At 43.4% G+C, this 27556-nt stretch overlaps 1 protein-coding gene across 4 annotated transcripts in view; it reads left to right on the forward strand.

The window, feature by feature from the left end:
* Positions 1-27556, forward strand: part of atrnl1b (attractin-like 1b) — an 87143-nt gene that overhangs the window by 27985 nt on the left and 31602 nt on the right. For all 4 annotated transcript variants that reach the window (XM_084485378.1, XM_084485379.1, XM_084485380.1 and 1 more), the window contains exons 18-25: positions 2384-2623; positions 4068-4205; positions 8493-8586; positions 14272-14324; positions 16867-16961; positions 17190-17268; positions 19021-19178; positions 23571-23632. In XM_084485378.1, the coding sequence (XP_084341504.1) occupies positions 2384-2623; positions 4068-4205; positions 8493-8586; positions 14272-14324; positions 16867-16961; positions 17190-17268; positions 19021-19178; positions 23571-23632 (919 nt within the window). The remainder of the gene's footprint in view (positions 1-2383; positions 2624-4067; positions 4206-8492; positions 8587-14271; positions 14325-16866; positions 16962-17189; positions 17269-19020; positions 19179-23570; positions 23633-27556) is intronic.

Raw genomic sequence — 27556 nt, forward strand, 5'->3', positions numbered from 1 at the left:
TTCACGTCACTTTTCTTTTCTTCCAGCCACACGGACACAATTGTAATCAGCCCTTGGTCCTGATGACAAACACGTTGATTTCAGGTTTTTTTCGGCCTGTATTTTTCAAAATTGTATTTGAATATGAAAAACACAACTAAATCGAGGCTTCTTGTTTTGACATCTTCATATGTTGCACCATGTTCACTAACATTTTGACAAAATTTGTCGTAAAAAACCCGCTGGTTACATGTGCCGCAGGGTGACATGGGAGAATATAAAAATAACAACAAAAATAGCAACTTAAAAAAAAAAAATCTTATCCCAAACGTCATAGTCTCTCGTATATTCCATCTTCAGGTAACTTTACACAAAATAAATTTAAAAAGTGTTCAGCCCAACCTTTTCCCAGCCATTATGTGCACTGAGAACACGCTGACCTTCAGCTGAGGCCGAACCAGAGCCCTTCCACTTCCAGGTGAAAGGCAGAAGACGCTGCCTGTTTAAAAGCGAACGCCGTTGTCATGGTTTCGCATCCATTAGTGCCACAGCCCGCCATTTGTTTGACATAAACGGAGGGGCTGGGTGCACAGAATGTTCGCCTCCTCTAACTATTGCCGCTGTTCGCCTCCCTCTTAAATTGTCTGTCTGGGAGCAGACACCGGTCAACGCTGGAAAAACTTGTCAAGCAATTTAGTGGTCTTGCATTTTCTGGCAGTTGGTTGAAGGGGAGGAGGGGGGGGGGGGGGGTCGGGGGGGTGTTGCTTCGCTTACAAAACCTGCACTTGAACCTGTTTGCCACTTTTGTTAGCTTTGTTTTCTAGCACTCTTTGTTTGTTGCGTTTTCCTTTTTTGTTTTGTTATTGCTGTCAATATATGTTTATATTTTGTGACTTTTTTCTCTTTATCTGCCTTTTATCATCTTTCTTTTTTTGGCTCCTGGCGAGTAATACACAATGTTGTTGTAGTGCTATGCTGCGTGTCTGAGCTTTACACAAATTGATTATAACATCTGTTTGTACTGGTTTTGTGTAAAACACACTTTTCGTACGGCCTTAAACCTCATACAAATGCCCAAATATTCTGTAAGGCATAACCTGATTTCACCAAAAAAGGACAGGAAATGAAACCTGTACCAAAAAAATTGGTGCGTTGTCTTCATGATGAAAATAAAAACTTTGTATAAAAAATGTCCTTCAGGAACGGTCCAGAAGAAAATATTTCTGGCATATATTTGTCCAGTGGGTGGCAGTCTATAGCACTTTTCTGGACACTCAAATAAATAAAAACGAAATAGAAGAGTAAACACCGAACAAAAGAAAAGGTCACACGTTAGATCATTCAAAGCAATTTGAAGCAGAGTCAAGTAGCAGGAAGAGGAAAGTAAGTACAGGTGAGGAGGGTGAAATTGCCTACACACTAGGCGACAAACCCGCGGATAACGAGTCTGCCGACTCAGAGGACGGGGCGGGGGGGGGGGGGGGGGGGGGGGGGGGGGGGGCAATCGGGCTGAAGTTAGCTCTGGTTTTCGTATAGTGTTGAAGGTCTCAACCCACAACAATTTGCCGGCCCACGTAGAGTTGGGAGGGCAGCGTTTTTTTTTTTCCCCCTAGACAGCTTTGATATTATCGGGACCACCTCGCGTAGTTTGGGGGGGGGGGGGGGGGGGGGGCATTAATCGGTGATTACAGAGGCATCCTCCACTGGGAATAAACTTGCCTGTTCCTTGTAATGGATGACTGATATCTGGATAAAAAAAGTTGAAAATTGGTCTTAAATACTTCCTTCCTTGTGATTTGAAATAGCTGAATCTGCTGCTTAACCACCAGAGCAATCAGCAGTCATTTTGTCTTGATACAGTGCTTGGAAAGTTTTTTTTTTCAGTAGGATTGACTGCCCCGTTCCTTTTAGAGTGGTGTGGATAAATCCATCAGCTATTGTATGAATCGACCTCTCGCGGAACTAATTTTCCGTTGATGTAAAAGTGGACGTTTATCCACGGGATCGGGCAAGGTTTCAGCGAAGGCTTGGATATTCTGCTAGTCTTCGTTTGTGTACCCCCGCGTTATGATCCCAGCTGCCTAGTGTCAACCACCCACCCGACGGCAAGGCGAGATTGATGGCCAAGACCAGTCCTGTTACTGTGTTCTGCTGATGTCGGGGACAGAAGCCTTCTAGACATTAAAAGCAATTTGGAGTAATGCTATGTAAGAGGGGCGAATGAAGTTGACCTAGATGTAAATTATTCAGAATCATTACTGATCAATTTTTCCCTTTTGGTTAGCTTAGGGTTAGAAGGAGTAAAAGGAGGCCTGCAAAGCCCTTTGAGCCCTGTGAACGGCTGTACAACGGGCTTTATATAAATGTATTAAATGTCGGCTTGTGTTGTCGTCTCTCTCTCCAGCCCAGAACTGCTCCGGTCTGCGGACGTGCGGCCAGTGTCTGGAGCAGCCGGAGTGCGGCTGGTGTGGGGACCCCAGCAGCACCGGACGGGGCCTCTGCATGGAGGGGTCCTACCGAGGGCCCATGAAGAGACCGGCCAAGCAGGGCCAGCAGGCCCAGAACCAGAACCAGGACATGAGCCTGGAGCCGGCGGTGTGCCCCCGGGATAAGGGCTACGAGTGGGCCTTCATCAGCTGCCCCGGTGAGTGGAACCTGTCTGGAAACGACCCCTTTATCGATCACCAGCTCATCTGCAAATGGTGGCTCCCAAAACTTTCTTAGTTACTTTTCGTTAGGTACTAGTAGTAGTAGTAGTTTTGGCCTTTGTTGTGCCGCAAATACAAGCAATACATTCTCCAAAAACAGAGATGATTTGAACAGCCCCATGAAAATTGTGTATTACGTCCAGTTAATAGTGAACTAACAATTATAATATCGTCAACAAATTACTCTTAACAGTCAACCACAGTGCTGCAAGGCTGAAAGTCTCTTAGGCTGTCGATGATGTCTGTCCTGGGCCGGATGTACAGGAAGTGGGACTTTGTATTCCCCATTTGCCGTAACGTTTCATTCTTATTCATGGATAGCCATTACATCGTCCCCATGCAAGGCATCTCTCCCAATAGACCCAGTGGAGTGCTGGTGGAGATGTACCATTTGTCCGGTAGATGCGCTTTAAAACCACAGCGCGTAAGCTGATCGCCGTGTGTACAGATGTGTCCTGCTCTCCTGTCAATGGGAACAGATGTGATGGGGTCTGTGCTTTAGTGTTGGGTGACACCAGCCAGCACAGCTGGGTTTTGGTTCATTCTCACTAGTAGGATTCACATTCATATGATTTGTTTTTATTTCACGCCTGAAAAATAGAAAATGATGTTCTGGTTGGGAATACCCATCATTTGACTTGTTTCCATACTTACACTTTACGCCTTCTTTGTTAGCGTTCTCATTATACGCTTCACACCGACTACAGTGCTCTTGTCAGGACTACCAATGATTGTTATGTTTACGTTTTTAATTGGCAGTGGCGTCCTTTCTTAGTTCCACAATGCTGTTGTTTTGAACTTGATTTATTCAACACTTTATTGCACCCTTTTATAAAACCCCAAACCAATTTTAATTCTAATTTGTAGCGTTATCCAAAACAGAAATATAATCATATTGTTTTACCAGGGCGACGCACACGTAAAGCACTCCACAAATGTAGCCCCGGCACCATTGTGGTGTGTAGCGTATGACGAGAATGCTCGCTTCATATCGGAGTCAAGTCTATTTTGAATTCAAAAATTCCAAAAGTACATAGGGTTACTTTAGGCTTTACACTCTTAGGCCGTTTCTCAATACCAAGTACGCGGACTACGTTCTCGCGGACTTGGAAGTACGTACTTGGCAAGTCTGGACTTTCAAGTACGGACTTCCGAGAACGCGAGTACGCACCTGCAATTTTTTACGACAGGTTTTACGACAGTACTTGCGTACTCGCGTACTTGGAATTGGAACAGTGCTTGGGCTACCACTGATGATGTTTATCGAGAACGCAAGTACACGAGAACACACGAGAACGCGAATTGAGAAACGGCATTACTTTCTTATTCCAAAAAAAAAACTTTAACTTTAAGTGTTGTTGTTGTTGTTTTCGTCGGCAGCGTGCCAGTGTAACGGCCACAGCACGTGCGTCAACGGCAGCGTTTGTGAACAGTGCCGCAACCTGACCACCGGGCCAAACTGCCAGACATGCATGCCCGGTTACCATGGAGACCCCACCAATGGCGGGAAATGTCAAGGTGAGTGCCCCGGAGGAGCAAGATTTTATGGATACACTGCCGTATAAAAAATTTGGGGTCACTTAGAAATGTCCTTATTTGTGAAAGAAAAGCGTTATTTGTCAATGTTTTTATTTTTTCAACATAAATTGATCAGAAATACTGTCTAGACATTGTTGTTGTGGTAAATGACTATTCTAGCTGGAAACGGCAGATTTTTAGTGGAGTATCTACATAGGTGTACAGAGGCCCATTTCCAGCATCCATCACTCTGTGTTCTAATGGTACACTGTTTAGCTAATCGTGTTAGAAGGCTAATTGATGATTATGAAACCCTCGTGCAATTATGTTAACACAGCTGAAAACAGTTTAATAAAAGTTTGTCTTTTCATGGAAAGCATGAAACTGTCTGGTTGACCCCAAACTTTTGAACGGTAGTGTATATACTTATGTTTTTATTTCTTTTTGATGGCATTTTTCTCAGCCATGAAACATTATCTTCTGTGTTTGTTTGCGAAAATGATGGGTCTGTTCCTTTGTGTCAACATGTTTTATCCATTCTTATCAGTTCTTAAAAATGTAAATGATAATGAATAACTGACGTGGGTGTCTCACCTGCATCTTAATTAAGTAGTTTAAGAGAAATAAAATACTTCCCTGGTGTGTCTTGGCGGACATTTGAGATGATAAAGATGAACATTAAATGATGGTGATGTCTTGGGTGTCAGTTTTCAAACGACACCCAAAGGCGTCTATTGGTTCCTATCGGGAGAGCGGGAGACAGACCCGGTCACCTGGATGATACCATCATGTTCCCAAAATCAAAAGAGCGGAAACCTCGTCACCCCGCGCCATGCCTGTTGAGATGCTGAGTCATCAGCGCGCGAGAGAACAGTTAGTCAGCGCGTGAGGTCGGCTGTGCGTGTCGTTATGCTTCTGAGAAACGTGAAGTTTAGTCTGAGGTAATTAGGCTGAAGTTGCAGATAGAACCGGTTTCCACTGATTCAACACCACGTGCTCCGGTGGGTTAGTGTTACTCTGGATGGATATGCCACGAACTCCAGATCTGTTATGTGAGATTGTTTATTTAATAACGCCAGGGTTTCCAAATGAGCCGATCCGTAACCTTGTCCGTAAAAAAACAGTATTAAGACGCAATGACGTTGTGCTTTACCCGTAACAAATATTAATCTAACCTAAAGCGTTTAAAAGGCCAACATCTTTATAAAAACTGGAAATCAAAGCAATAGCTTTCTTGTTGTAAGTCCACCAATGTGCATACGTTGATTGTTATTTTTTTGCGACGCCTGCTGCTGTGCTAAAAGCCTTATGTCATCCCTCATGTCAGCGTCTATTGAGTTAAATCATGCCACTATTACGGCCGCCGCTTTTAAAGCCAAATTGGCCCTAGAATTGGCCTTAGAAGCAGGTAGCAATCACTCTGGTTGAGTCAGGTTCTGCAGACACTGAGAGCCACACGCAGGTAGTTGACAGCGCTGCAGCTACCAAAAACCATTCACTAAAATTGTGACTCAACTAAACCACCTCATCTAACCGAAAGGGCTAACCACATTGTCACTGCTAACAAGAAGAACGCACATTTTTGTTTCCTTGGCTATCAACATCATTGCTACAGCTAAGTGGTCAACTGCCCCCCAAAAAGGGATTTAAATTCAATTTAAAATTAAACATAAGTTGGAGATTGCACTGAAGATTCGACTGAATAAAACATTGTGGACCTCAGGTTTCATTTAGAAGAAAGAAATGACAAATTATGAACAAGACATTGCTTTGTCTCATAAAATATTAACTTCCTTCTGTAGCAACAGCATACAAAGTTTTAAATAAATAATGATTATAGACCCGCTAATAATGTTTGAATATAAATGAAGAAGATACTAAATTTAAATAGATAAATAAACAAACAAAAATGCCTCAAGCGTTATCTTCTGAAGGAAGATCAGCACATCTACCTTTTAACCTTTCTATGCTCATCCAGAATAATGTGTTTTTTCTTTGAGTGCTATGAATAGCATTAGCAGACAAATTTCCTCCATACAGCACTTTAGCTTTCTTAAAGCATCATTCCAATAAAACATGTGTTTTACCCAATTTAACCGTTTCAGAAATTAAATGCGAAAAAAGGAAGATGGATACTAAATGACTGACGCGACACAGAGCACTATTATGAAATGTTACACGGTGGTGCTGGAAAGGAGAATGATGACACAGCGCCACTGTTGGCCTATATTGTAATAAATTCTAGGAATCTAACATCCCTGATATAAATATCGCAACGTTGATGCAGCCTAAGTGAATAGAAATTCAATTTCCTTAATTTCTCCTTGTGAGCGAAAGCAGAGGCCCCCGCCCCCAAATGAAAAGACTCGGACAGGAAGATTAATAATAATTATAATAATTATAATAATTAATAATTAGGAGATTAATTTCGGTGACTTGGGAGTAGTAATGTATCTTATTCAGAGTTAAATAACTATAGCAACATTTATCTAGCCTAAATCGATAGAAAATATCAGAGTTTGGCATGCCATTCCTAGTGGCTAACGTGGCCAACTCCCAGCCTAAAGGTTTTGGGTTCAATCTCCACAGCCCAACCTGCAGACATCCTTGAGCATTATGGCCAACCCCTACCTGCTGCTTATCTTATGTAATATATCTCAATCACTGAAGGTCCCTTTTAGACAAAGCCCTCTGCTAAACCACTGAATGGTCCACGGTAGTGGTTATAGCATCTGGAACTAGGGATTTCTGAGATGGGGTTCCCTGAGTTGAAACGCGACCCATTCAGATCCTCCAGCGGTTTGACTGTGGCGACTGAGCAGGCCTGGTGGTTCTCAGGTCCCTCGCTTTGGGAGTTAATATATAAAATATATCGACGGAGGAAGTGGAGTTACAGTTCCTCTGTGGAGGGATAGATTAACCCTCGCCATTCCGCTGGGATTTCAACGCGGAATCGCATTCCTTATGGATGACATTCACATACGCACTGTTAAGTGGACCCACACACACACACACACGCGGGCCAATGGAGACACACACACACACACACACACACACACACACACACACACACACAGAGGAGTGTCCTGCGGTTGCCTGTATGATATCTTAATGCATACATTAGTCACTGCATGTAATGGGACCCTATGCAGCGTACACCAAACACACCCACCTGCCATCAGACAAATCCCATTGTCCGTCACACCAGAGGACACTTTCAGTACAAGATGGTACAATTACCTCCACATTTACACTGGGGAGTACAAACTACATTTATACTTGGAGAACGAAATACGTTTACGTTTGGAGAACTAGTCCATTTAAATATATACAGGTCGAGAACGAGATCTCACTCAAAGAACAGGATATATTTACACTTGGAGAACAGGATATATTCACACTTGCTGAGGCAAACATTTAGAATTCTAGTCTTGACAAGAAACATATATCCCCCCCCAAAAGGTGTTTTGTAGGTATCACACGGAAAAATATAAATCTTTGCAAGTACCCTCTGGAACCAATAGAGGGAAATAGAGTGTGTTTAGCAGCAACCTTTCAGGAACTCAAACAACTCAAATGTGAAGCCATTCCTCTCATACTATACATTTAGCGGGGCCCTCGACGCAGCATTAGCCTATTTACGTAACATTAATCCAGCCCTAATAGCCCCGGTAACACACCACCGTACCAGCATGCTGGCTGCCGCTCCTGTTTTTAGTGGGCTCGAGCTAAAGATCAGCTGTTATCAGGCAAGGTGACGGCTAATGGCACTGCCTATGTTTTGCTCTGGTTCACAAAATGTGCGTGTTACTGCGATGCTATGCTGTGCAATCGGTGTAATACTAACAAAAAATATTGTACTTTATTTTCTCCTCCTCTTTCTCTTTTCGCTCTCTTTCGCTCCCTCTTATTCTCTTTCTTTCTGTCTTGTCCTTTTCCTATTTGCTCTTTCTCTGTCCCTCCCACTGCTCCATCCTTCTAACTTTCTGCCTCGCTCTGTATTTCTTTACTTCTTTCTGCTTCCGTCGCTCACTGTGTCTCTCCTCCCCTCTCTCTTTCTGCCCTTCTGTTTCTCTCTGTGTCTCTCTACCCTCCATTAATGTCACCCTGCTTCTTTTCCATCTCACTTCTCCCCCTCTCCCTTCCTTGTTTCTCTGTCCCCCTCTGTCTCTCTCACTCTCTGTGTCTCTCTCACTCTCTGTGTCTCTGTCTCTCTTTCTCTCTCTCTGTCTCTCTCCCTGTCTTTGTCTCGCTCTATGTCTGTCTGTCTCTGTCTCTTTCCCCCAGCCTGTAAGTGTAATGGCCATGCCAGTGTATGCCAGGTCCTGACTGGGAAGTGCTTCTGCACCACTAAGGGAATCAAAGGAGAGCAATGCCAGCTGTAAGTACGCACGCACGCATGCACGTAACCACGCACATGTACGTATGCACACGCACATACCCGCACACGCACGCACACGCACGCACGCACGTAACCACACACATGTACGTATGCCCACGCACGCACACACGCACGCAGCCCGGTATGAGCAGTTGGAGTTCCAATTCATCATGATTTTCGAGAATTAACTACGGCTATATATTCCAAGCATGACTCAGAAATTTGGCGGCAGTGTACGATAGATGATTGGAATTAGTTGAACAGGGTTTTTTTTGGTACTTTCTCCTGAACAAGTCAAAGAGCACACACCGAATAACCACATGGTTGGTCAATAGCTCACTGAACTACCACATGGTTGGTCAATAGCTCACCGAACTACCACATGGTTGGTCAATAGCTCACTGAACTACCACATGGTTGGTCAACAGCTCACTCAACTAAGTTTTGTCCAAAAAAACACAACTAGTTACAGCAGAAAGTACCAAGAGGATTGGATAGAAATATCCCTACACTACCGCATTATTGGTCAACATATCACCAACATACCACATGATTGGTCAACATATAACCAGCATACCACATGATTGGTCAACATATAACCAACATACCACATGATTGGTCAACATATCACCAGCATACCACATGATTGGTCAACATATCACAAACATACTACATGATTGGTCAACATATCACAAACATACTACATGATTGGTCAACATATCACAAACATACTACATGATTGGTCAATACGAGCCAGATGGCGGGAGGTGTTGGAGGACCATGGAGGTTATCTGTCTGCGGTGTAAGCAGGGTGGACGCTGCTTTTAATCACACTAATGGCCCCAGAGTTATGGAGGGGTCATCAGCCCCGTCAGATCCAGCCCACTCAGCACGCACACACACACACACACACACACACACACACACACACACACACACACACACACACACACACACACACACACACACACACACACATAAATATAGACCACTTATCTTTTATTCTTTTTGTGAAAGACCCCAATGTCTCTAAACGCTTTGATGAGATGAAAAAACGCAATGTCTGCAATAACGTGTGTGTGTGTGTGTGCCATAATGTGTGTGTGGCTGCGTGGGAAGGTACTTCACTATTTATGCATCGGCTTGCTCTAATGTATTCACTGGTACTTTGTCTATTTTCATTTTTAATGTGTGTTTCTTTTAGTGGGGAGTAGATCTGACTCAAATGACATTTGATATCATTCTCTTCCACGGCGCTTGGGGTGCTGGCGTTTTTTCACTGAATTAAAGCACAGCTAGATTAGTCTGGTCTACATGCGTAATCATCACACACTTGATTTGCTGCTGTTGTGTTGTTTTGTGTATTTTGAGCCCAGTTGGTGGGCAGCCTTCTCATGAATGTGAGGTTATCCTTGGATTTTTCTTGAGTCATGTTAGACTAGCCTGGGAGTGCATTTGAAACGGTTCTTCTCTGAGAGAGTGCAGAAAGAGAGGAGGAGGACAAGGGCCACTATGAGACTTCTATTCAGATCCAGTGTGTGATCAGACTTGGTGGGTGTGTTCAGATCCAGTGTGTGTTCAGATCCAGTGTGTGTGCAGAGCCAGGCTGGTTGACTTCACTCACGCACGTCCGCGTGACTTCACGCGGACGTGCCTCTTTATAGTTTAATCAATATAATTTATTCCCAGATCACTTCATGTCACCTCTACTTCCCCAGGACTTTAGATGTATAAGAATAAAAAACACGCACAAATTAGTGTGATAAACTGGCAACGGTCAATGGGAGCAGGAAGGCTAGCAATGCAGGGGTGAGTTAGTAGAGTTACCAGAGTAACCAAACAAGATCGCCATGACGACTATGACGATGATGATGTAGGTGATGATGATGATGGTCGAAATGTCAGATTCATCACCGACTGCAGATGGGACGCTAGGCAGTTCAGCTCCCCGTGAAAGGGAAGCTGCTAGCGATGATGCTAATGACTCATATTTCCCTGTTTTCCGGCTGGGCGGCCCAGTCATCCGTTAGCCTGTTATAGGGGAGGGAAGGGAGGACAAGGAGGGAGAGGGAGAGGAGCGAGTGGAAGAGGGAGAGGGAGAGAGGGAGAGGAGCGGGAGTGAGAGGAGCGAGTGGAAGAGGGAGAGAGGGAGAGGAGAGAGGGAGAGGGAGAGAGAGAGAGGAGCAAGAGGGAGATGGAGAGGAGTGAGCGGGTGAGGGAGGGAGAGGAGTGAGAGGGAGGGAGAGGAGTGAGGGAGAGGGAGAGGAGTGAGGGAGAGGAGGGGGAGAGGGGTAGGAGATGGATGCGAAGGGGGAGGGCTGAGAGAGGAGAAAGAGAGAAGTTGGAGAGGGAGTAATGAGGAGAGGGAGGGGAGGGAGGAGATGCAGTGATGACTCTTCCCCCCCCCCCCCCCCCCCCCTTTCCAACACCACCCTGGTGATAACGGTTATGAGAAAGCATTCAACACGTTTACTCCTCTTCTGCTCCTCCTTGACACAGGACTCTGGGATCTTAGTTTTCCTTCATTTAAATTTGATTTAACTGGCTTTAGCGACGTTGACCATGGTGTAAGGGGGATTTCTTCTCTTGTACATTTTGTTCGCAGGACCCGTTTTGGTTTGAGGCAAAAAAAAAATCATCTGGGAGGTCTTCCAGTTTGGAAAATCAATTCCATACAATCAACCGATACTATTAAGTACTATTCAGTCATTTCGAACTGTGCATTCTCAGCCACCGTAATGGTAATAGGTTCTGTTCCCATTTTTTCACTTTATGTTGATTGCACCTAATTACATTCAGCAGAACAATGAGCAACTGGGTGTCATTAACCCAGCGGTGAATGCTCAAATGAAGTTCCTCTGCATTGGGAACCTCCCTTTGTCGCCCAAATTGCACATGTCTGAATTAAGGTATGGCAGCCTATCAAATGCCTGTTGCTGCGCAGTTGGTGTTTGCTGGCCGTGATGCGCGTCCCAACGTCTATTATTTGGTTATGAAAATATGTGAACCAATGATCAGGGAACAGACTTTGATTTGAGTTTGATTAGTTATGGTTTGACTTGGAATAATAATTATACTTGAGATACTGTTAAAACGGTTTGAGCGCTGTGAGACTGTGACTGTCTATTAATATGTCTGTTTATTAATTATATATTATATATGATTAGATTGATACATCCTTTCCCCCCCTTCCACCCCAACGGCCCATGAAAGTATTTCATATTTGCTTACAGTCGCACAAATGTTGAGAATCCCTTTTTCAGATGCTTTTATCCACGCGCTGGCGTCGAGCCTGCCTCACGATGCCCTGTGATTGGCTGTTGAGGAAAACGTGTGTGTGTGTGTGTGTGTGTGTGTGTGTAATGACGTCACCTCAGTGGCTCTTCCTCTGTGATGAAGAGTGGAGCTTATTAGCGACACGCTCCACCTGTCAGACTATTATTTAGTATTTGATGTATGTATATTTGTGTGTGTGTAGTCAGGTGTGTTTGTGTGTGGGTCAGTTTTTTGTGTGTGCATGCAAATAATGGAGCGATACAGCAGCACTCTGACCATTAAATCCTTGTCTGGGCCAGTGCACACACCACACACCGCACACACCGCACACCGCACACCTTACATTACAATGCAGTGTGGGGGATGGCCTAGGGTGCAGATGTGTGCAGGTGTAGATTAAATTAAGATTAGAGCCCAGCAGAGTTGCATTTGTCACTGTTCCGTGTGTGTGTGTGTGTGTGTGTGTGTGTGTGTGTGTGTGTTCTCTATCGTTATTCTTTATCAACATTTAAGTCCTCCATATGTCTTCCACTCTACCTCCAGTGTTTAGGAAAAATAACTCTCTCCTCTCATCTAAACCTTTGGTGTGTGTATATAAAAAATAAAAGCCCCATTCTCTTTTCCAAACCTTTGGTGTTTATAAAAAAGGTCTCTCTCTTTTCTTAACCTTTGGTGTGTATATAAAGAATAAAAGTCCAACTCTTTTCTAAACCTTTGGTGCTTATAAAAAAATAAAAGTCCTATTATGTACAGTTAATGGAAATGTCAGGCACACTTGCAAGCACAGACACACAGGTTGGTCTGTAGTTAATGTATCTGTGTGGTTGTGTATGCCCTTCTGATGTCTCTGCTTGGCTCCTAGTATTTTTTCGAACTATCTCATTGGCTAGTTTAGCAATCATCCCTGTTGCCAGTGCATTAGACATGTCAACCTTAAATATGTCAACCTTCGTATTTTTAATTGGTAAAGAGAACATAAGGCCACAACTTACAGTATACTATATGGTTAACATATGGTATAACATATGGAGAGTGCACATGGCCTAATTTCAGCTCTGTAAATTGTAACCCGAATTCCTGCCAGCACATAGTTTGCTTTGAAGAGCACAGTCACACATTCATTTCTGAACAGCCCCGTTGTCAAAGGTTTGACAGATGACCTTTTATATTCGTGTGTGTGTGTGTGTGTGGTTGTCTGTGTGTGCGCGTACAAAAGGCATAAGTACAGAGATGCATTCAAGGTCATCTAGTACTGGCTTAGATTAACCAAAAACAAGAACACATGAATAAATAGTCAGGGAAAACAAATTTGGCTCCACATTTAAATGATTTTGTCTTTTGCGAGTCTCTTTCCTGGAGTGCAATTATTGAAATATCCCTTACAGATTGAATGAGGTGGTCCTCGTCGCCAGCCGTCTATGATTGGTTGTTCAACCTCACAGATAATACTATGGCTGGTTCTTTTCAGACAGACGGTTAAGCTAAGGGGATATGCAAGGAACTTAAAGGGCCTCTATTACGTTCCCCGCTGTGATGCTCATTGGCCATCACAAGCCATTTCAAAATGGATTACAAGTGGGACGGTCCACCAAGATGTACTCGCTGGTTTACTGATCCATCCAAATTCTAAGATCAGTTTGAAATAGCCCGTAATGGCATCACACCACACAATGGTGGGGCCTTTGAACCCACAACTTTTAGTTCTGTCCTACTTAGTCTTTCGCATGTTGTCATGTTGTTTCCGATTTAAAACAACCTTACCGCACCTGTTCCAGAAATTGAAATATCGTGTAATTATGAAGGTCTAGCTGCGAGGTTCGGGAGGATCCAGTGACTGTACCGCTCTTGATCCCGCCGAGCTGCGTTCTCTTCGTACGCTGCGAGTCAGAGAGTCCTGTGCGTTGCGGCCCTCGAGGTCGTGTGTCGGATTAGCGGTTTTGGGAGTGTTTTGAATTGATAAGCTCGGGGGCGGGGGGGGGGGGGGGGGCGACATATGTTTCTACAACAACTGTGAAAACACTTTCCGTTCAGTTCGCCAAATGCTAGCACTTTAGCACTGACTTTCGTTGCCCTGCGGACTGCGAGACACAGAAATCTGGCATCAGCTCACTTTGTTTTGTGAATGTGCTAGCATATCGCAAATTGGCTAGCAATTGGGTAATGGGATAGCATTTGGCAAACACAAACTTTCCACATTCCGTCAAGGAGTCATCAAAGTAATTTTCTCCGTGTGAAAAAAATGTATAACGAGCGGATAATATTGAATACTGTCTAGTGGAAGAGCTAAGGGAGGAGTCAAAAGCCGTCGCTAATGCGCTAGCATTTGGTGAACGCTATCTACAAGTCAACGTGTTTTTGCCAAAGTTCTCTCCGTCTTATCTGCTTTCTACGCTCTCTCTCTCTCTGCAGATGTGACTCAGAAAACCGTTACCTTGGCAACCCGCTCAGAGGAACCTGTTACTGTGAGTAACTCTCCATCAGAACACACACACTTTTTTTGCACCTCTTCTTCACACAATTGATCTCTGTATGTCTCCCACGTGCATTCACAATGTAGCTCTCACATTCTCTTACGCCCTCTGATGCGTGTACTCAGTATGGCTCTTGGCACACGCACACACACACCGTCACACACACACACTGTCACACACACACTGTCAAGTTCACTTTGGCCTGGGTTAAGAGAACATTAGATTATGAGTTATTTGGTGTAAACATGAACATTAAATGGCTGGTGCTAATACTTAGTTTAGTGAAAAACATGGGCTTGTGCTTCACTTAGGATTTTGTCAATGATTGGAAAGATTTAACTTAATGTTAATATTCAGATTTAATTTATTGTATTGACCGTTCAATTATTCAACAATTGTTCATAACCAATATCAAAACTTAGGATATGTAAATATATTTATTATTTATATATAAATAATTTAATAATATATAATAATATATAAAATGTATTTATATATTTATAATTTATATCTAAATAATTTCTACATTTATAATTTAATATCAAAGACCAACACAAGACTTGGCTTCGATTATAAGGCTTCAAACATGGTTATCTGTTCTTCTTGGATATGTACAGTACAAAGCCACAGCCAGTGTGGCCCGTTTAATTTCATATACATCATTACTCACTACTTCACACTCAGACTGAACAACAAGTACTCGCTCGTTGCACTAGCCCCCCTCCCCTCTGAGCGCAAGATGTATGAAAAAATCCAAACGCCGTTGGAATACGAGCTGAAAGCCCTACGTGGCCTGACCTGCCTTCCTTAACCACTGCCTCCGTCAGCCCCGGGCTCCAGGGTCCAAGAGCTTTAAGCGGGGCAGGTGGGGGAGGCTTGGCTGCCAGGCCATGTGGACCAGGGCGGGGGGGGGGGGGGTGCTGCGGCTGAGGCTATGACCTGACTCACCAGTTGGCTCTGAAGAGTGTCGTCCTCTCGAGGGCGGGAGGGCGCTGCCGGGCGTTCATAGGGAAAAGCTATGCTGGCTGTTTTTAACAGCGTTGATTACACCACAGTAGGGTGGGAGAAAACTGTTATGAGGAAGAACTTTTAAGGCGCGAAGGAGGTGATGGATGTTGCTACCGGTCGAGAGACGAGACGACGTGGAGAAATAAATACGGCTCCTAATTGAGGATGTTTGTGGCGAGGGATGAAGGCCTGAAGTGCCTTATAGGACATGAGGACATCACGTCATCCCGGTAGCCATGGGTTCTCAAGCCTTTCCTCGAAAATCCCCATGTCCCGAGAGAAGGGATTTGAACCCATGTCCATCATGACAAAGTTGTTAAGTTCTTCTGTTGTTTACTAGAGTGCATGTGTGCGCGCGTGTGTGTGTGTGTGTGTGTGCACGTGTGTGTGTGCACACGGTGTGGGTGTGCGCGGTGTGTGCGTGTGCACGTGCCCCTTCGACTCCTCAGGGTCATGTCCTTGGTGTTCCGTGGCGCCGTGTGATTTGTAGCTAACTTGTGTTTAGCCATCGCGGCGTGACGCCAGCGGGGCCACGGTTGCCAAGGATTTGTCCCCTTCTTGAAATGTCACAGACTGGCATCCATCTTGATGAGGGAGCTAGCGGCCCGCCGCTGCGCGTCCCTCGTTTAACCCGCGCCGGTCCAGTCGCCAGTCTCCAGTTTTTTTTTCTCCTTTCGTTTTTATTTATTCACAACACCACCTTTGTCCAAAGTGAGTTTTTTTATTTATTTATTCACAACACCACCTTTGTCCAAAGTGAATTTTTTTATTCACAGCACCACCTTTGTCCATATTGAGTTATTTTTTTTCTTTTTTACATATTATGCTGAGAGCAACCGAAGCGCACAGTACATTGACTGTTGGAGTCGCCACTCCTCTTGTCCTCTGGGTGTGTGTTACAAGAGGTTCTGAACACCAAAACAAGCATAGGATGGCCGTAGGAACCAGACGCAACACACAAACGGAGACGCACGCGGTTTACCTCTCATCTTGCCTGGTTCAGTTCTCCACTAATGACATTAGTACGGTTGATGTCCTTGTTGACGACGTTCATTGAGGTTCAACTATCTGTTGTTTTCAAATCATTTTGCCTAATGTACCTTCATGATATTTCAGCCAAGTGAAATATCATGAATGTAATTTCTCCCTTCATGAGCACAAAAGTGAAAAAAAAGAAGATATATTTTATTTAAGTTATTTGGTGTAAACATGAACATTAAATGGGTGGTTCTAATACTTGAAAAACATGAGCTTGTGCTTCACTTAGGATTTTGTCAATGATTGGAAAGATTTAACGTTATATTAACATAGTGTCAATATTCCGATTTTATTTATTGTATTGATGGTTCAATTATTCAACAATTGTTTGATAACCAATATCAAAACTAATAATTATTTTAAATTTTCCCCAAGTGCCCCCTTCAAAGTACCCCAAACAGTTCCGGTACCCATTGGAAAAAAGGAATTATACTAAACCTATTTTTAAACGTATATTTCTGTATCTCTTGTTTTCTATGTGGTACAGACAACCTGCTGATTGACTATCAGTTCACCTTCAGTCTTATCCAAGAAGATGACCATCACTACACCGCCATCAACTTCATGGCTTCCCCTGAGCAGGTAGCCCAGACGAGAGACCCCGCTCCGTCGGTCTTCTTTCAACACTTTGTTGAATGCAAACGTTTTTTTTCTGTTTGTTTCAAATTTAAATCATCATGTCCACCTTGAGAGATGCATTTGCATTGTGTTATTTCATATCGAGTTTCAAAATTTGAACTGGAATTTGACATGAATGTGTCTACTTCGACTTGAGCAATACATGTGCATGTGTGCGTCCTTGTCCTGTAGGCCAACAAGAACCTGGACATGTCAATCAACGCCTCCAACAACTTCAACCTCAACATCACCTGGTCGGTGGGATCCACAGGTAACTGCCCATCATCGACCTTCAGATGACCTTCTCTTCGCTCTTCTGAGTACCTGGATCACATGAGTCCTTCTTGTAGTGTCCTTTGTGTAGTGTCCTTAGCATAGTTTCCTGAGTATGATGTAATGTCCTCCATTAGTGTCCTCTGTGTTGGTTAGTTAGTAGTTTCCTTAGCATAGGTCGATGTCCTTAGCATAGCATCTTTAGTAAAGAGTGTCCTTAGGCTAGCGTCCTTAGCCTAGCGTCCCTAGCCTAGAGTCCTTAGCCTAGTCTCTTGAGCCTAGTGTCCTTAGTATAACCTTAGTATAAGCTCCTTCATGTGGTTTCCTTAGCCCAGTGTCCTCAGTGTGGGGTCCTTAGCATAGTGTCGGTAGCATAAATTGGTGTCGTAAGCAAAGTGCTGCTAGCGTAGTAACTTTGTGTAGTGTCTAAGTGTAAGCTAGTGTCCTTAGCGTAGTGCTGCTAGCCTAGTCTTCTAGTGTCGCATCCTAGCATAATGTGGTGTCCATACTGTGCTCTGACATTAGCGTAGTGCCCTTAGCGGGACATGTGCGCCGCTGCTAGCATAGATTTGCAGTCTCATAAGTGTGCCACGCCCAAGGACATTGCAGCTGTCAGGCCACGACGATTTATCTCACAATTCTCTTCTTTTCCCTCAAAACTGTTCTCCCCCCCCCCCCCACACACACCTCCAAGACCCCCCCCCCCCCCCCCCCACCGTAAACAATGTTGACATTTTCCCGCCACAAGCACAGGTTAACCTCAGTCTCACACACTGTGCTGCCTCAACCTTTTTCTCCACGTCGTCCGTACCGTTTCTTTTCCCCGGCTTTTATTTATTTATTCTTTTTTCATTTTTTTTTTTGTCATTTTTGTACAATCGACAAGTGTGTGAAGCCCGGCTTGAGGGGGGGGCTGGCAGGGGGATCGGGGGCGGGCAGGGAGTCGGTCGTCGGTCGGGGGAGTGATTTCAATTAAGATAAACGTTTTCCCATAGACACACTCGAGCTGTCATTTGGAGCTCTTTTGTTTCAGAGCTTTCGGTCTGAATGTTGATGACGGGGGGGGGGCTGTCGCTGTCTCACAAGGGGAAAATAAGAAATGGCCTGAAAACATTTTGGAGTGACGGGCCAAAAGACGTTTAAATGGCGCCGAGTGCTTTCTGTGTATCGGGGGTTTTTAGCCTTCGAGAAGACGATTAAGAGTGCCAGTGTATTTAAGTATTAAAGTATCGCACTTCGGAACAGAAGAGATGCTTCGGTGCGAGAGGGTTTTCATTTGTATGGGCTGAACTTAGTCTGGTTGTTTTCAGAAACACACAGAGACACAAACTCATCCATAGCCATGGACATTGAAACCAAACCTAATTATGTATCGATAACCATTTAGTATTCATGGCATATGGAAAGATAAAGCCTCAAATCCTATCTGGATGGATGGTGATAAATACTACACAGACAAATATAAATGGTTGATATTCTTAGTTAACACAATGGTTGGGAATCCTCATTTATTTAAATACTAGAAGTTCTCATATTATGGTCATGTAAATAAATATTTTGTCCCTACTAAAGATGATAAAAAATACCGCCGCCATATTTGATGTGCAATCAGAAATCAATTAATGGCTCCCTTTTGGCTTCTCTTCTACTCTCAAAACTTCATCAGCGAGTAAAATGTAACCATAACAATATTACTTCATAGTAGTATTATTAGTGGTAGTAATAATAATTAATAATAATCTCTTCCTAGCTGGGACCATATCTGGGGAGGAGGTGCACATCGTGTCGAAGAACAACATCAAGGAGTTCCGGGAAAGCTTCTCCTGTGAGAAGTTCACCTTCCGGACCAACCCCAACATCACCTTCTACGTCTACGTCAGCAACTTCTCCTGGCCAATCAAGATCCAGGTACATGGTTGCCCTCTGAACTCCTGTACCAGGAACTGGTTGCCCTTTGTCACAGTGGCAAAGTGAAAGTCAAAGGAAACCGAGCATCCACTTGGAACTTCTTGTCTGGTTAATAAAAGGTAAAATACAGCTGGAAACGTAACAAGCATTTTGAATTGCTTTATTCCGGTTGTGTGTACATAGCAATTCAGTTGCTTTACATTTAATTCAAATGTAATTGATAAATTGCTGTGTGTGAAATGACACCTTTCACAATTCTAGGGAGATATCCAATACATATATTAAATCAGTAGCTAAACAAACACCACGGACGTAAAGTTTCATGTCTCATGTGATTCCACAGAGATTCATGTTACTTTTGCACACATCCCTCCTCTGCTTAAATGCAGAAGTAAACAAACCGTGTTTATGAACACTGGTGGGATGAACAACCAGGCCCAGATCAGAACAATATCTTTCTCGTGCACTCCACAATGCGCCAGTAACACCCACAGATGCTATCAGAAAATTGCTGAATCTGTAAACATAAAAAGCGCATGGTCTTCTATATAGCCACGGGGGGGGTGGGAATACAATGAAATGCGATGAGATTTAAGCGCTTTCCTCTCTGGTCCTTCCCAACAGTCGTCTGGTTAAGCCTACATCTGCCCCTTGTGCACACACTGTTTCAATGTCTTAGGGTTATACATCGAATCAGTTCCCTTTATTGGATAGACATTTAGTCCATAGGATTCAAAAGCGCTTAAAGACCGCCAATAACACTTACTCTGATAAGCAACTAGAAATCCAAAGTTAAGTTTATACATCCACTGAAATCAATCTGCATTCCAACGGCGCAAAAAACAAAAAAAACAATGCCTCTGTGTCTGCTGATGCGTAACAAACACACGGCCTAATCCTAACAGCCCCTGATTGAACCAGGGGCCATGTTTAATACATGGAATGGCAATTTCTCTTAATATTTTATTTGGAAGTCTGCCGGAAAGCAATGCGTTGTCATCTGCAGATCAAGCACAATATCCTCTTAGTGAGCAGGGGGGGCCACTCCCTGCTGTATCGATTCCTCTGATGGTGGAGTCCGCCGTACGCCAGAGTAATATCTTTGGGGTCAGTCCATCTGCGGAGGAGGAGAAGCGCGCTAATAGTTTTCAATTAAATTTGGCCGTCCTGACGGTCACTCATTTACTGCTGGCCGGGCGGGATTGTTCGATCAGATGGCGACGGCGGAGGGATCAGGTGTGTCTAAGCGCCCCGCTCCGGTTTTATGACATGAGCGCAGAGAGTCCCGATCCCCCACCGCGATAAGGCAGCACGAGCACTACAGCCCGGATGATCGCAGCAGCCGCTCCTCGTTTGTAAAGGGCTCGCTCCCTAAATGAAAGATCTGGAATCCGATAGGGCGGTGGGGGGGGGGGGGGGGAGCGTTGAGTGAATTGTGTCAGCGCAAATGGAAAACAAACAAACACAAACAAAAGCCTGCCGCCGACATGTTGTGGGCACAACACGGTGTCCGCAACATTCGGACACCGTGTTGCCTTCTGAAACATCGCCACGACACACAACTAATCAAAAGAACTCAAAGTTTACTAGCTTGTTAGAACAAGGATCAAAGTTTTCAGGTAGTTTATAAAACGGAACTCGTGGTCTTTGACGTCGCGAGTGCATCGATGCGGCCAAAGACCTGGCTGAAGAGGTCTGTTGAAAGACTCGGCGGAGAGGACATTATCAGGGTATTGATCGGGCGGTGTATAGCTAAGTGATGAAATAGAATAAGCCTTATTTGTACATTTCACCCCCCCCTTATTAAGTAGAGAAAAGGAGTTGCCCCCATCACAAAGCATTTGGCTGGTCATTACATGGGTTCAGAGAGTCGTTTGTGCCCCTGAATCATGTTAGCGATGTCACTGAGCATCGCACCGCAGTTCAGCGCCTTCTAATTCTGACCGTAATGACCGATGGAGAACCGGCTAAGGTCGCCCCCTGCCAGGTCGTGGGGGGGGGTTTGGGTACGGGGAGGGGGGTGGGAGGGGAACCTGCCAGTCTCTGGCCGTCTTTCGGTTGACTACTATTGACTACTAAATATTACGTTTGCTATTCAGCAGATGTTTTCTTCCAAAACGACGTACATTGACTTCAGTTGCATTTCATTAAGGAGCAGCTTGGGGGGGTTAGGGATTCTTGACCGTAGATTCCGACAAGTTAGGCTGTGGACATAGGAGAACAAAGCCACAAACCTTTGACTGGGGTTCATCGCCCATAATAACCTTAAACAGCCAGTGAACCGCAAAAACATATTTTTATTTAATTTTTACGTGGTAATTTGTTCTTATATAATCGGCTACAGTGTGATCTATGCCATTTCACTATTACAGAAATAAATCCAGATCAAGAAAATAAGGGGTAAATCCTATGTTTTTGCCGTGTTTTTGCCAAAACACTATGTTCCGCTCTGCTGCGAGCGCAGGTGGCGTTCTTTTCGTGACGTTTGAGTGCCTTTTCTGAGACACTCTGAGACACACAGTGGTTGAGTGTGACGTCCCAGAGAAAGTTGAGCTTTTTAGGCACTTAAGGTAGAAGTGTGTGTGGATGGTGAAGCTCCATCTGAGCAGCGATTTATTTGATGGCTGTGTCCAATTGAGGGTTTAGGCTTCCAGGACGCCTACTTTAACCCTGAGGTGTCGATTACATAGACATCCTCATTATAATGCTCATACACAACAACGGTGCTAAAAAAAGTGTCCCAAAGTTGGCTTGGGTCGTAGTAGACCACGCCAACAACTTTTGGAGCATCCCTCTTTCCTAAAACTCTCAACCCAAAACACATTTTTTTTCAAATCTCATAGTTTTAGAATTCTAACTGAAACCGGCTCTTTAATTAAAAAAAACTGGCTCTTTAAATAAAAATCATTACAAAATATGTATTGTAGTCATTAAGGCAAGATTTGCTCATCGTTAAGAAATTGGTGAAAACCATTTTGAGCAATTCACAAATCCAAATGTTGAATGAGTGTATATCATCTAATAATGTATTTATATGTCATAATTACCGTTATCCATTTATATGAATTGCATTAAATCCATCCCTGTGCTCGTTAATGCTTCCGGCTGTACGTTGTATCTTTATTAGGCCGATGCTTCCAGTTGAGGTTCTGCTTACCTTCCCCCTTTCATTGCTCTTTGTTTTTTAATACGATCATTAAGATCTTAAACGATTTTATCATTAGTGGACGACACAGCCGCGAGGTTCCTCTGTGCTCCGCGGCCTGTTACTACGGCATTTAACGGCACCGGTGAGGGTGTAATTCGGCGCCGGCAAAAGCTTTTACAGTGGGAGATTTCCTTCCGGAGGTTCCGGCGAATGACCTTTTTAGCAGGTTGATTGGCGCTCGGCAGTGGCTTGGCCCGTCTCGACCGGGCTCTGTGTAAACCCTCTCAGCAGGCAGCCGAGCCCTGCAGAGTGCAGGCTGAACGCACCATGAAAGAGCATGCTGGGGGTGAAGCTCAGCGCTTGCCCTTTGCCTATCATCTCCATCATCTGTCTCGCTCGCTCTTTCTCTCTCTCTCGCGCAGACACAGACACAGACACGTGCACAGACACAGAGAGAGAAAGGAATGTTGCAGTAATAAACTTTTTCTCATTCAAGTACCAGACAACTTTACATTATGACTTTGACCAAACCTTCTGACCAACTATTGTCACATTTGAAAGGTTTCCATTAACAGTGATTCTAACTTTCACAACCACTAAAATGTGATGATGCCCGTTTACCTTTTAAGAGGCAGTTGACAGATGCCAGACTTTCTATTATTACTTTTATAGCAGCTTAAAAGTTTTTTTATAATTGGTTCACTGTCTACTGTGTGCTATTTTTGAAATGCAAATGTGTGTTAATGTATTAAAGCTGCTGTAAGTAAGATTTGTAAGTTGTAAAGAGAGAGGTCCATAATCCAGAAAGATTTAGAAAATATACATTCAAAAGAAAAGACCCCCTTCCTGTTGGTCTGCCATTGCGAAGGCTTCCGTTCATGTACCTGTAATTAAAAAGACGGATTCCCCTGAATCAATCACGGAGGATTGGTCATAAATGAGCCGGAAGCGTTCTGAAACAGAAACTGTCAGAGGCAGGCGCAGGAAACACAAAACACATATTTAGCATTTCACTCACTAACAGCTGAAGGATTCAGCTATTGGCAATCTATGATATTTATTACCTACAGCGCCATTAAGTTTACTTATTAGTATTTATTATGTATAACAACATCTGCGTTGACCATTCACCGCAATTATATTTGTCTTACGTTTGACTTTGAATGGATTTATATGTCTGGCCTCAAGCCATCTCCTACTTTTATTCACCCTTTCTAATTTCCGTGTATTTTTCTCTTCCCTAGATTGCCTTCTCCCAGCACAATAGCATAATGGACCTTGTACAGTTCTTTGTCACGTTTTTCAGGTAAGCGTGACCTTCTTCAATAGTAAATGTGTTCTTAATTGCAGGATTTTCAGAGGTCCAATCAACACGAGAACTAGAGCTAAAGAAGCATATTGTCATGCATGCTCTTTGCTTCAACATGTGTGTAGAGTTTTGGCCACCTGTATGAAACTGACACAAATATAGATGTCATTGCAAGGGCAGATGTTTACCATGCAAATGATGCCAACTAACATCACGTAGTTTGATGGCTTGCATAACAATTAGGGCTGTCAAACGATTAGATTTTTTAAAGTTAATCCCATATCAGGCTGTGGTTGATGACAAACACGATTAATGACAAATTTAAAATATGAATAAAATTACTAGTATTGTTGTGTGAATGTGTGGGGGTTACATTATATATAAATATGTAGTGTTGTGGGAATAACATAAATGCATGACAAACTAGATTAGAGGAAACAAGAGAACAGTTTCAACAAGCAAGTAGGCCTGTTTATCAGATCGGATTCAAAGTAAATGGAGTGGTCTAAACATTTATTGTGTTGCGATTTTTCTTGTGCATTCAGTTTTACTGATTATCCGTAAGCGTTTACGCGTTGATGTTGACAGATCTTATAATGATGTTACTATAGTTTTGTCACAAAGAAAAGGTATGCAAACATCCTGCATTATCATTTTTTAAACATATATGATACTCTTACCTCTTGAACTGATTTTCAATTGTACTATTTGATCGATTTGATCCAATCGATTGACAGATTGATACTTAGTCAGGGTTTTCCCCCCTCTGCATGTAGCGGTACACACAATACTTTGTAAAACCCTGCAGAACTTTGCAATACCTTCCCTGCTAAAATTAAACTGCTCCCCGGTCGTGTTTTAGCGAGCCGCATCGTCCTCTGGCCGGGACAATACTATGCTTATCCTCTCTGATCCATGGCAAGAAAGCGCCCAGTGAGATTATTCAACCAGATGTTCTTCGATAGGGTTTTTGCGATCCCACCTGGATGCTAAGAGTGGAGGGAAAGTTTATTCTAGCGATGCAGCAGATATGCAGGAGTCCACCGTGGGATGGCTAATCTTCCCTTGAGGGAAGGGGGGGATAAGGGACCCCATCCCCCGCATCCTGATGGGGTTTCCCACTCGCAGGGCCAGCAAATTGCATTCAATGATGACATGGGATGGAAATGTACTTTTCCTTACCTGGTTAGTTCATTACCTGCTGGCGTTCCTAATACGTTTACACCAAATCTAGAAAGAATGCATGCAGGTATTTTATTTTACATTATAATCAAATCCCTTCAACTTATTCTTTGTTTGAGTGAGTACAGGTGAAAGTTGGTCGTCTTCTAGGGGATAATAACACCGCAGGCGCCATTGTGCCTCGCCGACGGACTGAGACTCATCAAGTATCAGATTGAATCTCCTTTATACGTCTCACGGTGTTGCAGAAACTCAATGCCACCAAGATCAGATATCCTGTCTGACCCAAACAAAACCGGCCAGGGAAATATGCAACTACATGATTCTGTGCAAACGTACACCGAGCAGTTGGCATAATCTTGTGTGTGTGTGTCTGTGTGTGTGTGTGTGTGTGTGTGTGTGTGTGTGTGTGTGTCTGTCTGTCTGTCTGTCTGTCTGTCTGTCTGTCTGTCTGTCTGTCTGTCTGTCTGTCTGTCTGTCTGTCTGTCTGTCTGTCTGTCTGTCTGTCTGTCTGTCTGTCTGTCTGTCTGTCTGTCTGTCTGTCTGTCTGTCTGTCTGTCTGTCTGTCTGTCTGTCTGTCTGTCTGTCTGTCTGTCTGTGTGTGTGTGTGTGTGTGTGTGTGTGTGTGTTTTTAAAGGCGTGTTGTGTCCAAAGCCTCCCATAGCCTGCAGGAATCACCTCTAACTATCGGTGTTAAATGACAGGCCTTGCCTGTAGCAGACGTTCATCTCCTGCACTCTCTTATTTTCTACGGGCTCAACTCGGTAGCCGTGGTCAAATCACCGCCCATCTGTATAGATCTCCCTCCCGGGAGCCCTGCTGCGACGCGGGGGAAAAAAATGTTTTTCATTTCCCAATGCAAATAACTGCTATTAGTATCAACACATCTTGGCACGAGTTAAGCCAGGCTGCATATTTGACTGCAGTCGTTTTAGCATTACAACTGTATGTTAGTTGACTGTGGTACCGGAGACAGAAGACATAGTACTGGTACATGAATACACAGTACCCGTGACTATACACAGTACTGGGGACAGAGTAATAGGTTTTAAAGTCGAAGCACAGTGGAAACCCCATCCCCTCTGATTTTAGACAAAGTACATTATTACTTTAAATACACACACACACACACACACACACACACACACACACACACACACACACACACACACACAATGCACCAGCCTATGCAGGCATTTCTACAATAACAGTGCATTTAGATAAGCAGAGAATACTTGACCAGGGAATTTCTCTTTCAGAATAAAATACAATTAAATAAAAACATTCCCTTTTATATTGCCTAATCTGCACAAACCATTTGTTCATTTCTTTCAAAAGCATTAGAGTTACATCTTTTTGAAACCATCTCAACCATATTACTTTATCCAAGCATATTCTATATAATTATTATAATATATTCCCCTTAATGTTCCATTTCCCATTTTTGTTGGAGATCGTTCAAGAATTGAGTATATTACTGAATTTATTGGTCTACTTCTTCACATCTTTGCTTGGCTTCCTAGTGTTCAACATAATCTCAACAACCTACACATTCATAATAAATAGAAACCGAAAACCCAATGTCAACTGAACACAACTAATAAACTATTAGTTGCAGTTGATATAGTACATATAAACTGAACTATCAGAATAGAAGCTTACTTATGATGAACACAACCAGAACCTACAATTTAACAATATATATATACACACAGAACACAGAGGCAACATTAAAATTAAATACGTACATAACTGACAAATGCAGAGTCAACAGCACTCGCAGTAACAAATCCAAACCGGACGGAACCGGTCGGTCGGCCAGTGGCTTTCCCTAACAGCTGGGGGGTGCTATCGCTAGCGGAGTAGCTAGCAAAACACAGAACCCAATCTACACAACGATGACAGCGTTGTCAGATCACACTGCGGGGGGTTCCTCTCCGTGACTTGAGATACAGTTTAAAGGAGATGGTCGATGGGAAAACGGCTGTGGGTTTCTGCAAAATGTGCTTGTTTGTTAGAACTGGTTTCCTTTTTTTCTTGATTGTACTGTCACAACTGTCACCTGACACAGACGCACATCGAGTACTGGGCCTGTTTAACTCTAGTGGAAGAATGCACACAGAATGCACAAAGGAAGTTATCTTTAGGTTTTCCACATGTTTTGCTTTAGTCCCTAGATATGGAACAGTTGCTGTTATCGAGTTCCACCAGTTAAATCAAAAACAGATACAAAAAATGCTAACCTAGGAGGATATCACTGATTTAAACGTACATTTCAGGGCCCTGTGTAATGCATGAATACAGCATTGCAGTTGCTAAAACATCAAAAACCCAATCTCAAAATGGTTGATGTGAAAGCAAACAGTTACAGCACAAACGCAAACACAAAAAACACACACATCCCTTCTTGATGATATCGGTGCAATACATTAAATGACTTCATTCTCACCAATTTAGGCCTAGAAAGTGTTGTCTCACTTTATGGTCTATCCCATTACAGTAACATTTTGCATATTTATTTTTACTGTCAAAATAATTAAAAGAAGCAATAGTTCTGATCTTTTTTTATTATTTCTTATTTATTTGCCCTAACACTTTATCTGCTGAGCTATTAAGTAGTAATATGCTAAATATTAAATGTATTTTATTTTTATAAAAATACATTTTTAATCAGTGTATTTTTTAATAACCGCCGAATGGATCCATTCATGGGCTCCATGTTGGTGCACACAGGCTCCT

The sequence above is a fragment of the Micromesistius poutassou genome (genome assembly GCF_964030765.1).
Source record: "Micromesistius poutassou genome assembly, chromosome: 21".
NCBI classification, from domain to species: domain Eukaryota; kingdom Metazoa; phylum Chordata; class Actinopteri; order Gadiformes; family Gadidae; genus Micromesistius; species Micromesistius poutassou.